The sequence below is a fragment of the Desmodus rotundus genome, chromosome 9 (assembly GCF_022682495.2).
Source record: "Desmodus rotundus isolate HL8 chromosome 9, HLdesRot8A.1, whole genome shotgun sequence".
Taxonomy (NCBI): domain Eukaryota; kingdom Metazoa; phylum Chordata; class Mammalia; order Chiroptera; family Phyllostomidae; genus Desmodus; species Desmodus rotundus.
Window position 1 is genome coordinate 18,897,315 of NC_071395.1, and position 13,243 is coordinate 18,910,557.

The following is a 13,243-nucleotide window of genomic DNA, read 5'->3' on the forward strand; positions in this document are numbered from 1 at the left end:
CTAGACCAGCAGCAGGCAATTATTTCTCATGGTATTTTAAATTTATTTTTCTTTCTTTTAATTTTCAAAGTAATACTCATTGGAGGACACACAAACAATACAGAAGCATATAAAGTGACACACTCCAGCTCTCCTCAATTTCATTCCCCTGGGTGTTAACACATGACTAACTTACATCAAAACAATGTAATAAAGCTACTTTCTCTGAGCCAACTCTTAACAACAAAGAGGAATACGGAGGTCCCCTGGCCAGACAGCCCCTCCAAATCATGTTTTAAAAAGCAACAGAGAGGTCAGAGGTTGTCTGCGGCCTACAAATGAGAAAAGCGAGCTGCCCGTGCATTCTAACAAAATGAGTGAGTCTCCTGACATACTTGATGCTACTACTGTAGAATGTGCAAACACTTCAGAAATGGGTAAGAATATCCATTTCTTCTCTTTGGATATTTTAGGGGGAAAATGGGTCAATTTGCTCATAAAAAGACCAACAATCTTTAATCAGTTTTGAAATCCATACTTGAGTGATCAGCAAAATCAGCAAAGTAAAGAACTCCAAAAGGCTGTCCTCCATAAAAGCAATAAAAAAAAAAAAAACTGACAGAATCAACTTTTTTGGAACTCTGGAATCTGACCATAAGTTTGCAGAAACTAACTGCTAGACCTAAGTAGAGTAAAACACTTAAGAGAAACTAGCTGGGTTTGGTTGAGTAGTGAGCTTTGTGGCATTTCCCCGTTCTCCAGCTCAGTAACAGCCTGCCTTCCTGGTACCAGTGCCAGTACCAGCACCAAAGATCGCAGGTCTGACCTCATTCACAAAGAACTGCAATAATTTGTTCTGACCTATCTGGTGGTGTGCACTGGAAGACTGGCACAAAAGATGACTTTACCTTCATGCCTAACTCAGAACTTTCCAAGTGCTAAAAACTGGCTAGCTGGAGGGACTCGGTTGAAACATTTACAGGCAAAAAATAATTAGTTGGTGCTGCATGAGGCAATGAATAGTAATAATGGGGGCAAACAAGAGACTAACCAGAGGCTGGGAGGAAAGGCTAGAGAATCAGAGGCTTTGGAGAATAAAGGCTTTGAAAAGCTCCCGCACACTCTTGGGAATCAAGACCACGTCCATCCCAGGGTGGGTGCCCGCTCAGAAAAGATCTGAGAAGGCCCTAAGCTCTGCCTCTGGGTGACCTCCAGGTCCCGCACGAGCGGGAAGAGAGGCCTGGGGGGAGCTCTGTGGCAGTACACGGAGCCCACCTGCAGAGACTGAGAGATTCTGCCTTGGCTGGGTGGCCCCACTGGTTGGACCGCCGTCCCCTACACCAAAAGGTGCGAGTGCAATTCCCCGCCAGGGCACCGAGCTAGACTGCAGGCTCTACCCCTGGTCGGGGTGTGTCCCGGAAGCAACTGACTGATGTTTCTGCCGCACACGGATATGTTTCTTAAAAACATCCATTCTTTGTTAGAAGAATTACTTAAGTTCCTGGAATACCTGACACACTAAATAAGGTTGATAGTTTTTTCAGACATGCTAAACAGTTACTACTTTTATTTAATTAAAAAATATGTTCATTGAGATGGTTTCCCACTTTTTTTTTTAAATCCTCGCCCAAGGATATGTTTATTCATTTTAGACAGACAGAAGAAGGGCGTGGGGGAGAGAGCGAGAGAGGAAAAAAATCCATGTGAGAGAGAAACCACCCGGTTGCCTCCCGGTGCCCGGGTGGGGGACGGAACACGCAGCCTAGGTCCCTGCGGACCAGGACGAACCGCACCCTCTCCGCGCGCGGGGCAACGCTCCAACCACCCGAGCCTCCTGGCCAGCGCACAAGTCGGTACTTTGGAACAACCTACTATACAGCATTAAGAAATCCAGTTTTCAATTAAAAGGCCAAGAATGAGATAATACTGCAATTAAACCTCCTAATTCATCATCTTTATGAAACTTTCATTGTTGACCTGTGACGTGATCATTCCAAATTACGTTTTACAAGGTCTACAAAATCCTGATGCTCAAGGGGGTACTGAGAGGTTGAAGTGCTACTTGTCATCATATTTAACAGTAATAACAAATGTGCTCCAATTAAGGATTACTACTAAATGTCTGGTATCATTGCCCCTCTCCGGGAAAGACTGTCAAGTGACAACCTTCTTTTCCCAAGTCTAGGAACCTCAGCCACCTTGGACTTTGTCGCTCGCTTTGCCCCCTACATCCTATGTCAGTAACCAGTCAACGCTTCCTCAAAAAGTATCTTCCGACATCCATCCTACACACTGTTCCACACACCAATGGAGTTTACGATTTTAAGAGCGAGCAGCGGCTGCAACTAACGACGACTTCGATCTTCCCAGGGTCCCTCCCCCTACCTGAAAATTAGCCTCCTTTTCTCGCCCAAATCACCAAGGCGACGTTTGCACCGGGACCCAAGATGGCGGCAACCAGCGGGCACTCACACGCAGAACCACCGGCAGTTGCGGGACGTGTGTGCGCAGGCGCATTGCAGGCTGCAGGGACCCTTGGGGAAGGGCAGGGGCGCTCAGGGCTCTACCACGGCTGCCAAGGAGGCCCTGCAGGGGAGCGCAAGGAAGAACTCGAACACTGGACCTGACATCCATTTGCTCAGCTCAAAGCCTGGCGCCTGCCGTGCTGGTGGCACCAAACGGCAAACGTGGAAGTTGCTTCTACGAAAAGGGGAGAGTAGTGTGTGAGGTTCTTGCATGTTAAAACACATTGCTGCTTCTCCACAGGGTAAGCTGTGGGCAGGATAGGAATTCGCTTTCCGTCATTGTGTACATAAGGATTTGGGTCAGGGAATCAAAACTAACAAAAAAAAAATAAAGGTTACGTTAAATCATTTTTTACAAATTCTATTCTACTTGATAGGTGTGTCTTCAACAATAGTGCCAGGCACTGTTGTGAGTCATGGGGGCTACAACTGATTTTCAACCGGTGTGCCACAAGAATTTTGAAAAGATGCACGCTACCTGACCAAAGAGGTCAGGGGCACAGACCTCTTTTCCCTTAAACTGTCAAATACAAAGGTAACAGCCAACACAACAGCCATCTGGTGGGAATGAATCAAAATTACAGATTTTTTTTTGTTTTGGTCAGATTGGCAAAAAATACATATTTCTTGGTTTGCTGCAGAATTTTAGTGCATAATTAGTTTATATGTGCCACAAGATAAAAAAGTTGAAGATCCTATGAAAACCAACAAGTGTCTTCCTTCATGGAACTCATTACTGAAAGTCAGCGTGTTGGCTCACGCATGGAGCCTGCCAATTTTACTCTCTCTCCATTCTAAGGAACCTCGAACAGCCCCAGGCCTAAGGTTCCACTGCAGAAGCGGCTGCTGGCGATTCTCAGTCCTGGAATACAGCCAGCCAGGTGAGCAACCAGGCAAAGGAACCGGACAGGGGTGAGTCTGAAAAGGTAACTGTCTAGTTGTCATAGGCTTCTAAGGTAAACGGGCCTGAAAAACCCATCCAAAAGGTACACTCTGTGCAGGAGGGTGGCTGCCCGTCCTACTTAGAGCCTCGTCCTTGGGGAGGCTGACTGTCGGAAAAACAAAGACAGCCAGTAACTTCAGAAGCCCTGGGCACAGACAGGTAAACTGAGTCACAAAAATGGTGGTGTTACTGACATAAGGAATTAACTGTCATCCCAATTTACAAAGTAATGTCTTCTGGAGTAGTTATTTGCTGTCACTTTCCTAGGGCTACTCTTATTTCCAGATGACTTTTGAAGCTACTTCTTGTGTGTGCAAACTTACCTGTGCATCCTGATAATAAGCCTGCATCAGCCGGCCCAGATTAGCAGAATCTGGCCCCTATTTTTGCAATCAGATAATATAACTATCACATACCCTACTTTCCAGTAATTTCAATGACAGCTCCTTACATCATTCTTCATGTGGAGCCTTATCTCCACATAAAATAGAGGGATCAAAAAAAATTCATGTATAAAATGCATGGTGGGTTTATTTTGTTTGACTAAAAGGCAGCACGACTTATGATGGAAGAACATAACAGTTCAAATCACAAGAAATCACACTGAAACCACTTAACATCCCATTTTTAAATAGGAGCCTAAGCTGACTCTCACCTCACCCGGAACTTCAAAAATCCAGCTTCCCAGCAACCATTCCAAAAATAACTAAGCAGGAAATCGGAGGGTGGGACCATAAGCGTGTCCTTTTCAGAGCTCCCCAGAGGATTCTGATGCCCAGCCAGCATCTAGAACTCTGACACTGAGGCAGAGGTAATTGGGGGTCTGCAACAGCAGCGTCACCTGGAGTTCGTCAGAAATGCATAATCTCAGGCTCCACCCCAACCTACTCAATCAGGACCTGCATTTTTACAAGCTCTCCAGGTGATCTGTAGGCACATTGAACTTTAAAAAGTACTGTTTAGAGATGCTATTGCTACAGAAATGTGACAAATTCCAAACCAGGTTATAAAGTTGAATACCTCAAGAAATTTTCTATGAAAAAGAAACAGGAAGAGAACAGCATGAGAGATGAAATTAGGCATTTCACATTATTAAGCTTCTAATTAATAGTAACATTCAAACGCAAGTCCCTGTGTTTTAAAACTTGCAATACCACTCACTCCAAATGAATTCAACTTACAAACCACATCCACCACTGAGTTCTGCCTCAGCTGAGTGACACAAATCTACCTCCTTATCTCCAGAGAGCTCCAGTTGTCTCCACTAAGCTAATAGTGTGTATATGGAGGGGGAGCCCTTGTGAGGAAATAAACAGGGGTGTGGTGACAAGGCAAGAAGGGACCGGTTACATGGGTGACCCCCTGCTGGGGGGCCTGCCCTTTTTGTGTGTGAACACCTCTGTCCTAGTTTCAAAGGACTATTTGGAAATGGCAACATTTAATGCCAGAAACACTAATTATCCATATGCCGTTCAAACACTTTCTCCTGTGCCCTGTTCTTGGCCACCTCTCAGAGAAAAAGCCTTTAGCTGTCCTCCAGTAAAGTGATTCCTTGATTAGTGTCTCTTCAGGGAACAACACTCCAGTACAGGGAAGGCAGCCATATTGAAAGTAAATGAACTCTGAATCCTAAGCAGCGGCCCTGGCTTGCAGGAAAGGGCTCATCAGCAACTGCAGTTGTTCATCTCATATGCATCAGAGTAGAGGTGAAATCACCTCCCTTCAAAGCTTCTATTTATTTAGTCCCTGGGAAGTATTCAAACCTGGGACTAAGTGAAGTGACAAACACAGAAAACTGTTTTCAGATTCTACAGGGTTCCTTTTTAGTACATCACACGTGAGAACTCATAAAGTTATAGAGTAGTTAAATTAAAGAGTAATTCCCATTCAAAAGATGCAAATAAGGGCGGGGGTGCAGAGGGGGAGACAGAGCTCTAAGTGATTTGCCCAAGGTGACATTACAATAAAACACAAAGTAACAACAAGAATTTAGGTATCCTAAGGGAAACTTATGTTAACAAAATGCATTATAGTCTGGTGGTAAGAAGAGAGAAAGGTGGTCAGGTTAGAATTTTTATCAGTTAGAAAGTACATTCAGGGCCTAGTTATAGAGACTTAAGATAACAATGGCTTAAACAAGCCAAGAGGTTTTCTTTTTCTTTTTTCCTCAAATAAAGGAGGAGGCAAGCAGTCAAAAGCTCAGATGATGACTTATATCATTGGGAACTGAGATTCTACCTACTTTTCTGCTCCACCATGCTCAGTACATGGATTCCATCTTCAAGGTAACCTCATGGCCCAAAGTGGCTGCTGTGAACTACACATCCTTGTTCCTGGTAGAAGGGGGAAGGAAGATGATAAAGGCAAAAGGATATTCTGTGCAGTTGAGTCCTCTTTAAAGAACTTCCCCAGAAACCCTACCCAATAACTTTTACTTGCATCTCCTTAGCAGGCTGGCAGAAGCACTTTTATAGGTGGGCAAACTGCCACCGTCAGCAACACAAGGGTCAGGAACATGAAGGGCTTGAATTCTGGGTAGGCAACTAGGAGTCTCTGCCACCCTATGGTGTGTCACTTGCTAGCTGTATGACCCCACATAGATTATTTACTCCCTCTAGGCTTCAGGTTCATCTGTAAAAATGAAGGACATCATCGCATGGTATGGGGGCTGAGAAAAATAGGGGTAAAACAACTCAAATTTCTATATTATGCACCCAGTGCACAATAAACATTAACCCACGATTATCTATTTTAGTCCAATGCTTTTCCAAATTCTTATATTTTAACTTCCTCTCTATTTCAAAAATTAGAAAGGCACTCATATTAGTCCTCTTTGTACCTACTGATACTCAAGTATGAATGAGTTTTAGTCATAGGTCACCTCAACTGGACATGCATGTGAAAAATGATGTAGTCAGAGCTGCCATCCCAGAGGAAGTACCTTGCATGTCTTACTCCTCAAACCTTTGAAATATTTCAACTCAGCTAAAGGACCTCCGGACTGAGCCAAAGCGACAGTATGTCCCACAGAAGTGTTTGCAGCGCTGACAGGAAAGCTGGCATATTCTGACTACCAGACTGAAAATTAAAGACATTCTTTAGAATTAGCACCACGGATAGCTAAGGAATAACTTGGCTTATTTGCACCTATAGAAATTCCACCTCTGACTTAACACCAATAGAAATCCCTTCCTGCTATTCATGTAATTATTCTCCTTCCCTTTCACATAACATCCCTTGCCTTTACTTCATAATAAGAACACCACTTGGGTTTCTGCCTGAATCCACGCTTCATGAATAGCTATTTTGGAAGGATCTCAAACACTACTGCCTCCCAACTTTCACCTTTTATCCTTAGGTTAACAACATAAATAAGTGCTAATAACTTTATAGGCATTTGCTATGTGCCTGGTCATGTTCTAAGGGTATTACATATACTAACTTAAATCTTCAAACCCTACATAACAGGTTTTATTAATATCCTCACTTTATAAATAAAGAATGGATGCATAGAGAGGTTAGGTAATTTGTCCAAGGTCACACAGTTAGTAAGAGATGGTCCAAGAAATGAACCAAGGTTGTCCGGTCCTCATATGCTAAACTCCAACTGACAGTCACCATGGACTACTTTATATACTTTTCTCCTTTATTTTAAAGATTTATTTTATTTATTTTCAGAGAGAGGACAAGGGAGGGAGAGAGAGAGAGAAACATCAATGTGTGAGAGAAACTTTGACTGGTTGCCTCTTTTTCACCCCCCAAATGGGGACCTGGCCCGCAACTCAGGCATGTGCCCTGACAAGGAATCGAACCTGCAACCTTTTGGTTCATAGGCTGGTGTTCAATCCATTGAGCTACACCAGCCAGGGCTATATACTTATCTCCTTTAAAATGTATTATTCTTACCTTCCCTAAGTCTGTTACATGTTCTTTAAAAGCAAGGGTACTATTTCACATATCCCTTGTATTCCCCATATTTTCTATACCATTTTGCATTCAGTATATTGATGGTGATAAAAGAACCCAATGAGTACACGATTTCTGAACAATGTGTAAATATATTTATAGTTTCCATGGGACTTATAATAACTTTCTCAAAATAAATTAGACAACTCTGGAATTCTAACAAAAACAGGAAGATGGTGGCCCAGAATAATTAATGCAGTTTCCAAAAACTAACTTTTTTTAAAGATTTATTTACTTATTTATTTTTAGAGAGGGAAAAGGAGAAAGAAAGTGAGAGAAACATCAATGTGTGGTTGCCTCTTGCATGCCCCCTACTGAGGACCTGGACTTCAACCCAGGCATGTACCCTGACTGGGAATCAAACTGGTGACCCTTTGGTTTGAAGGCTGGCACTCAATCCACTGAGCCACACCAGCCAGGGCTAAAAACTAACTTCTTCGAGCCACAAACTTTGGGCCGTATGTTTGTTATATGAATCAACTCAAAAAAACTATAGTTTATGACTTGAAACACACAATAGAGGCAACTGAGGTACAGTTACACCTAACTGTGGTATTTTAGATTAAGCCTTAAACATTTCTAAGTCTTAATTTACTTATCTTTAACATGGGAATGATAAAATTTACCCTCTTTCCTCTCAGGGTCTTTAAGAATCAGTTAAATTAGGCTGTGAAAGCCCTTCCTAAGAAGAAAAAAACCAGATGAAAAGTATTTCTAAATATATAACAAGGAACATGCAAGTATAATCGTGTAAGGCATTAATAGCAACTGACTGTCATTAACAGCCAGTAGGACAGTTTGGAAAAACATGAACTTTCAGGTCAGAAAGACCAGAACTCAAGTTCCCATTCCACAGATTACTAGTTGACGGACCTCGGGCAAGTTGCTTACATGTTTCTGAGCCTCAATCTTTTCAGTTACAAGCTGGAGGAAATAATACCCACCTAACAGGGTTTAGCATATAAGAGGCACCTGTTCATAGTGAACACAAATTTTATTCTGGGCCCTTATACTGACAATAGTAGTTATTTTACTCAAAACACATCCGAGAACTTACATCAGTTCTTCCAGAGTTTACCGTAAAGACATCAACATATAAAAAGAATAGTTTCTTTAATATTTATTAAACCCTATTTAATGCCTGCCACTCTTTTGGGTGATTAGGGGAGTTCCTAGAATGTTATGTTCCAGGCCCCATGGATCAGTTAGAGATTCTCAGACCCAGGTGACAGTCTGATGAAAGCTATGCCACCTCTCTCCAAAGGTTACAAAACTTTCAGGAGATGACACAGGAGATATAGGAGAGTATGTTCATGACCCTGGGGAAGGGGAGAGTGAAGGGAAGAGGGACACTATAAAGAAAAAGATTCATACGTATGCCTACATTAAAATTAAGAATTTCCACATCAAAAGAGACCTTAAAGAAAATTTCAAAAATAAGCCACAGAGTGGAAGATATTTGCAATATATGCAATCCAAAAAAGTTGAGATTTTTGGGTAAAGAACTCCAACAAACCAATAAAATGTGATAGACAAAAAGTGTGACAGATATATTTATACAATGAAAATAATCTACAGCTGCATGTAACAATATGCATAAGTCTTACTAACTTACTATTGAGTGAAAAAAGCATGACATTAAAGAATACATACAGGATGATTCTACTCATGGACCTGTGAAATAGGTAAAACTAGGCAATATTGTATAGGGATGCATATGTTATGCATATGCATACAGGAAAAGCTGTACAGAAGAATAAGGAGATAATTATTACAAAAGTTAAAAAAAGTGGAATTGAGAGGGATCAGAGTCTGCTTCTAGGTTACTGACACTATTCTTTCTTGACTTGGGCACAGGTTACAAGAATTCTACAGGCCTACTGTTTTACTGAGCTTCATTCACTTTATTGTGCTTCACAGAACCTGCGTTAAGGGGAAGACCCTCCACCAGCAAAAAGATAACAACTCACTTCATTGTGATGGTCTGAAACCATCACAATGAGGTATGCCTGCATTTTATAATTTATGGGTTTTTGTATGCTATTCTGAATGTACCTTGCAAAAATAAACAAACACACTTCCACCACCACACCTAAAGTTAGATGTGAGAGGAGGAGTTCAGGTTCCCTCAAGTCCCTAAACCCCGAATGGATGGTGTCAAGCTACAGGGAGATCAAAGAAAAAGAAAATCTTTAGATTGTAAAGAGGGAAGGAGGAAGTGATAAGAACAGGAAAGGTGAAAGACTGGAAAGAAACATGAAGCAGAAGAAAGAGAGGCCTCTGGGTGAGTTCATGCTTTCACTTGGAGAGGGAACAACATGCAGCACAGACGGAAGGAACAAATGCCCAAGCTTGGTAAGGAATGCAACGGTGTCTGAAAAACACAGTAACTAATGAGGGGACAGAGGAGCAGAGCTTCCAAAGAAATGTAAACTTATATAATGAATCCCAAAAGAAAGAAGACCAGTGATGGCAAGTTTAACCCTCTACCCACTCTCTAATATCTCTGCCCCTTGCCCCTTAACGGAGACAGGGTATGTTAAATGCTTAGAAACTGCAAACATCAATTTCTGAGTGAAATACACCATGTCATGTCTCAGCAAAATAACTATAAGAGAGGAAAAAGCCTCTCTTATGGGAAATTAAGGAACTGGTAAAACCAAGTTATAAACACACCACTTCCACCAGCCTCGGTATTCGTACTGCTGAAGTGAGCACTCCACTAGCCTTGGAATAAATACACGTATTGCAGCTAAACGATAAACATGTACCTGGATCATGTCCAGTCTGACCTCCAGTATAGAGAGCTCTTCACAGTTTGGCCCTTCTTAGAGAGTGAAGCTTTTTGCTGAAAGTACTAGGACTCCACAGTAGCCTACACTGTTTGAATCAGTAAGTGAATGGAGATACATCTTTGTAAAGTTTTCTTCATTGTATTCTTGCAAAAAAAATATTTACTCATTTCATATTATTCCATGAGGTCTGGATTTATACCGAACAAAACTATCATTTTCGAAATGGATGGTGTCCAATGTGTTATTCTGATAAGGAGTCCTAATGATGGGCATACAGAATTATTTTTAAGGTTCCAAGATCCTACCAAGGGCATCAACTTGACCATTTCTTCATACTACAGTCAAATTCTGTGCTTTCTATTTTCTTCCTTGCACTGTTCCCCACAAACCCATTAACTTCTCTTAATTCTCCAACTTTCTCTTAGGTTAAGGGAGACACATGGAAAAGCTTGTCCATGACTTGACAGAATATTCACTACATTCCACTTTCTCAAGAGGCTTTAATGAATCGTTCTCATCTCTCTCTCTCATTTCTCCATCTCCCTTTTGTAGTCATTTCCCTAGGTTTGTTCTATCAGCTAGGGCTATCCAGTTGGAACCAAAGGCCAAAGAATTCCTATTATGTTGAAAAGCTGCTGGGAAGAGAGGAGTGTCCGTTTATATATATTCAATGTTACACTTACGCACCAAACTATTGATCTGTGCCGCCTTTGTGCCTCCCAAAACACGTAAAAGTAATTTTAGGCCCATAAATGACTCTCAGTCCAAGTGAATTGCCTTTGGAATGTTATATTCTAGACTGGGGGGCTCACAAAATAACTCTAAAACAAGTCCTGTAGAAAACTGGTGAGCTCCAGCGGTGTTGGGGGCAGGGAGCAAAGTCAGGGGTTCAAACTTGAGAGACACCGAAACCAGACTAGACTATTAGCACGTGGTTCTACCTGGTAAGGGCAGCCCAGGCAAACCTCTCCGGAGGGGTGTCGTCCTCCACGGGTCTCTGACTCATCCGGAGATAAGTAATCACCTGGGCCACAAGGTCCGAGTCAGCAGCTCTTGCATTGAGCAAGCGCACAGAAAATTTGTACTTTGGTCCCTGGGCCCTAGCAGGTAGATACCAGTGTGCATTTCCTCCGGCTCCGCCCCAAAGTGAGGACAAGGATGGAAAAGCCAGGCTCCGGTGTTGCCAGTCCCATCGGGGCGGGTGAGGAAGCCGCTGCCTTCCAGGGCAGGACCTGCGGCTCCGGGGCGCCCAGCCCTCGGTCCCGCGTCCCCCCTCACGCTCCCAGCGCCCCTCACCTGCGGCCGAGTGGCCCGAGAGCGCACGGCCCCGGGCGCGGCGCGAGCCCCCGAGCTCCCGCAGCTCTTCCTCCTCGTCGTCCCACCGCCGGCCTTCAGCCATGGGCGAGGCGCGGAGGCGCAGCTGCGGGACGGCGGACCAGCACCGGGTGCCCCCACGCCAGCACCCTCGGGGCCTGCAGGGCGGCCCCGGGGAAGAAGCGGCAGCAGCGGCGCCGGCGGCAGCGGAATCGGCTACCTCTGCGGGCTCCACCTGCAGCTAGTGGGGGAGCGGCCTGGCGCAGGCCGAGCAGGTTTCCCCGCCTCCGCCTCCTCCTCCTCCCAGTGCGCGGCCTCTTTCTCCCAGCTTTCGCTCTCCCACTCTCTTCCCCCTTCCTCCTTCTCTTCCCCGCCCCACGGACTTGGAGCCGGGACCCTGTGGGTTCGGCTGCGCCTCCTCGGGGAGGGGTTACCGGCCACTGAGCACAACCCCCCCGCCCCCGCGCGTGCACACACACACACACACACACAGTCACACACGCGGGAACCACCCGCTTGCTCCACCAAAACCAACGTACACAAAATAAACAAACAGGGGTGTAGGGAGGTGGCCTGGCCTCTTCCTGCCCTTTCACAGTATTCCGGTGTCAACAGGAAACCCATTTGCTTGACACTTAAACAAAAGGAGGAGGAAGAGGAGGAATCTGCCCCTAGCGGGGCTGGGAGAGATGGGACAGCTGGGAGCCGCTGAACTTGGGAACAAACTCGGCGTGGAGTTTGGTCGAGACACTGCGCGATTTTTTTTATTCCTCTTTTCGCTCTTTAAAATCGAGCTCTGCCAGAGCACAGAGGATTTTTAGGACAGTGAAGCTACGCGTAGAATGTACAAGGTCGATAATGAACCCCGATGTAAACTGTGGACCTGGGGGGATTATGTGTCATGTAGCTTCTTCAGTTGTAGCGTGGACCGCTGCCGGGGGGGGGGGGGGGGGGGGAGGGGCGGGGCGGGGGGGTGTAATTGTGGATAATGGGTGAGGCTGTATGGAGCAGTGGTTATAGGGGAAATCTCAGTCTTCAGCTCACTTTTGCTGTGAGCCTAAAACTGTTCTAAAATATAACGTCTATATTTTTTAAATGTTGTAATTTAGAAAATGATTTTAAAATATGACCACCATCCCTACAAGGAAATGCACTTCAGAGCCCCAAACCAGATTACTTGAGGCGGTTTGGCGAAGTGGCGGGAGCATTGGCTGTGGAGTCAGAAACTGCAGTTTGAGGTACTTAGCTGAAAGACCAGCCTTTTTTGATGCTGAAGAACGTTTCAAGAAAGACGTTGTGTTTCTATGTAGCACACTTTTTAGGTTCAGCACTTGCACACACAGAGGGGGAGGTTTCTGGAATCTCAAAAAGAAATACCCAAGCAGCAGACAGGAGCACTGCCTGGACTTGAACTGACAAGACAATCCCTGAGGTATGAACAAGCCATGTCTTCACCCTCCTGCTCTATTTCTGAGAGAGTGTGAGAGGTCCTAAGGTTCAGCATGTCCGAGAAAAAGAGGGAGAAAAGGGTCACTGAAAACAGAATTGCATGCCATACCTGTGTACTCTTTCTTTGCTTTTCAATAGTGGTTGTTGCCACCTAAGAAAATCTCTCCTCTTTTAGGCAGAATTGAGATCAAATCCACGAGCGAAAACTTTATTAACTGCTAAGCAGTTAAATAAGTAGACATCTGGAGATCTTGAAATTAAACTAGGGGAAA

General features: G+C 44.2%; 1 protein-coding gene across 9 annotated transcripts in view; it reads right to left on the reverse strand.

The window, feature by feature from the left end:
* SH3D19 (SH3 domain containing 19) overlaps nucleotides 1-11,886 on the reverse strand; it is a 140,795-nt gene extending 128,909 nt beyond the window's left edge. For 3 of the 9 annotated variants that reach the window (XM_071219160.1, XM_071219159.1, XM_053910388.2), the window contains exon 1: nucleotides 11,505-11,563. Coding sequence is in view for 5 of the 9 variants with exons in the window: in XM_053910384.2 (XP_053766359.1) it covers nucleotides 11,505-11,607 (103 nt within the window). In the remaining 4 variants the exon portion in view is untranslated. Of the gene's footprint in view, nucleotides 1-5,689; nucleotides 5,781-11,504 lie in introns of all 9 variants that reach the window. The other 6 variants (XM_053910386.2, XM_053910383.2, XM_071219158.1 and 3 more) reach the window with 5 other exon arrangements.
* Between the last annotated feature and the right edge of the window lie 1,357 nt (nucleotides 11,887-13,243).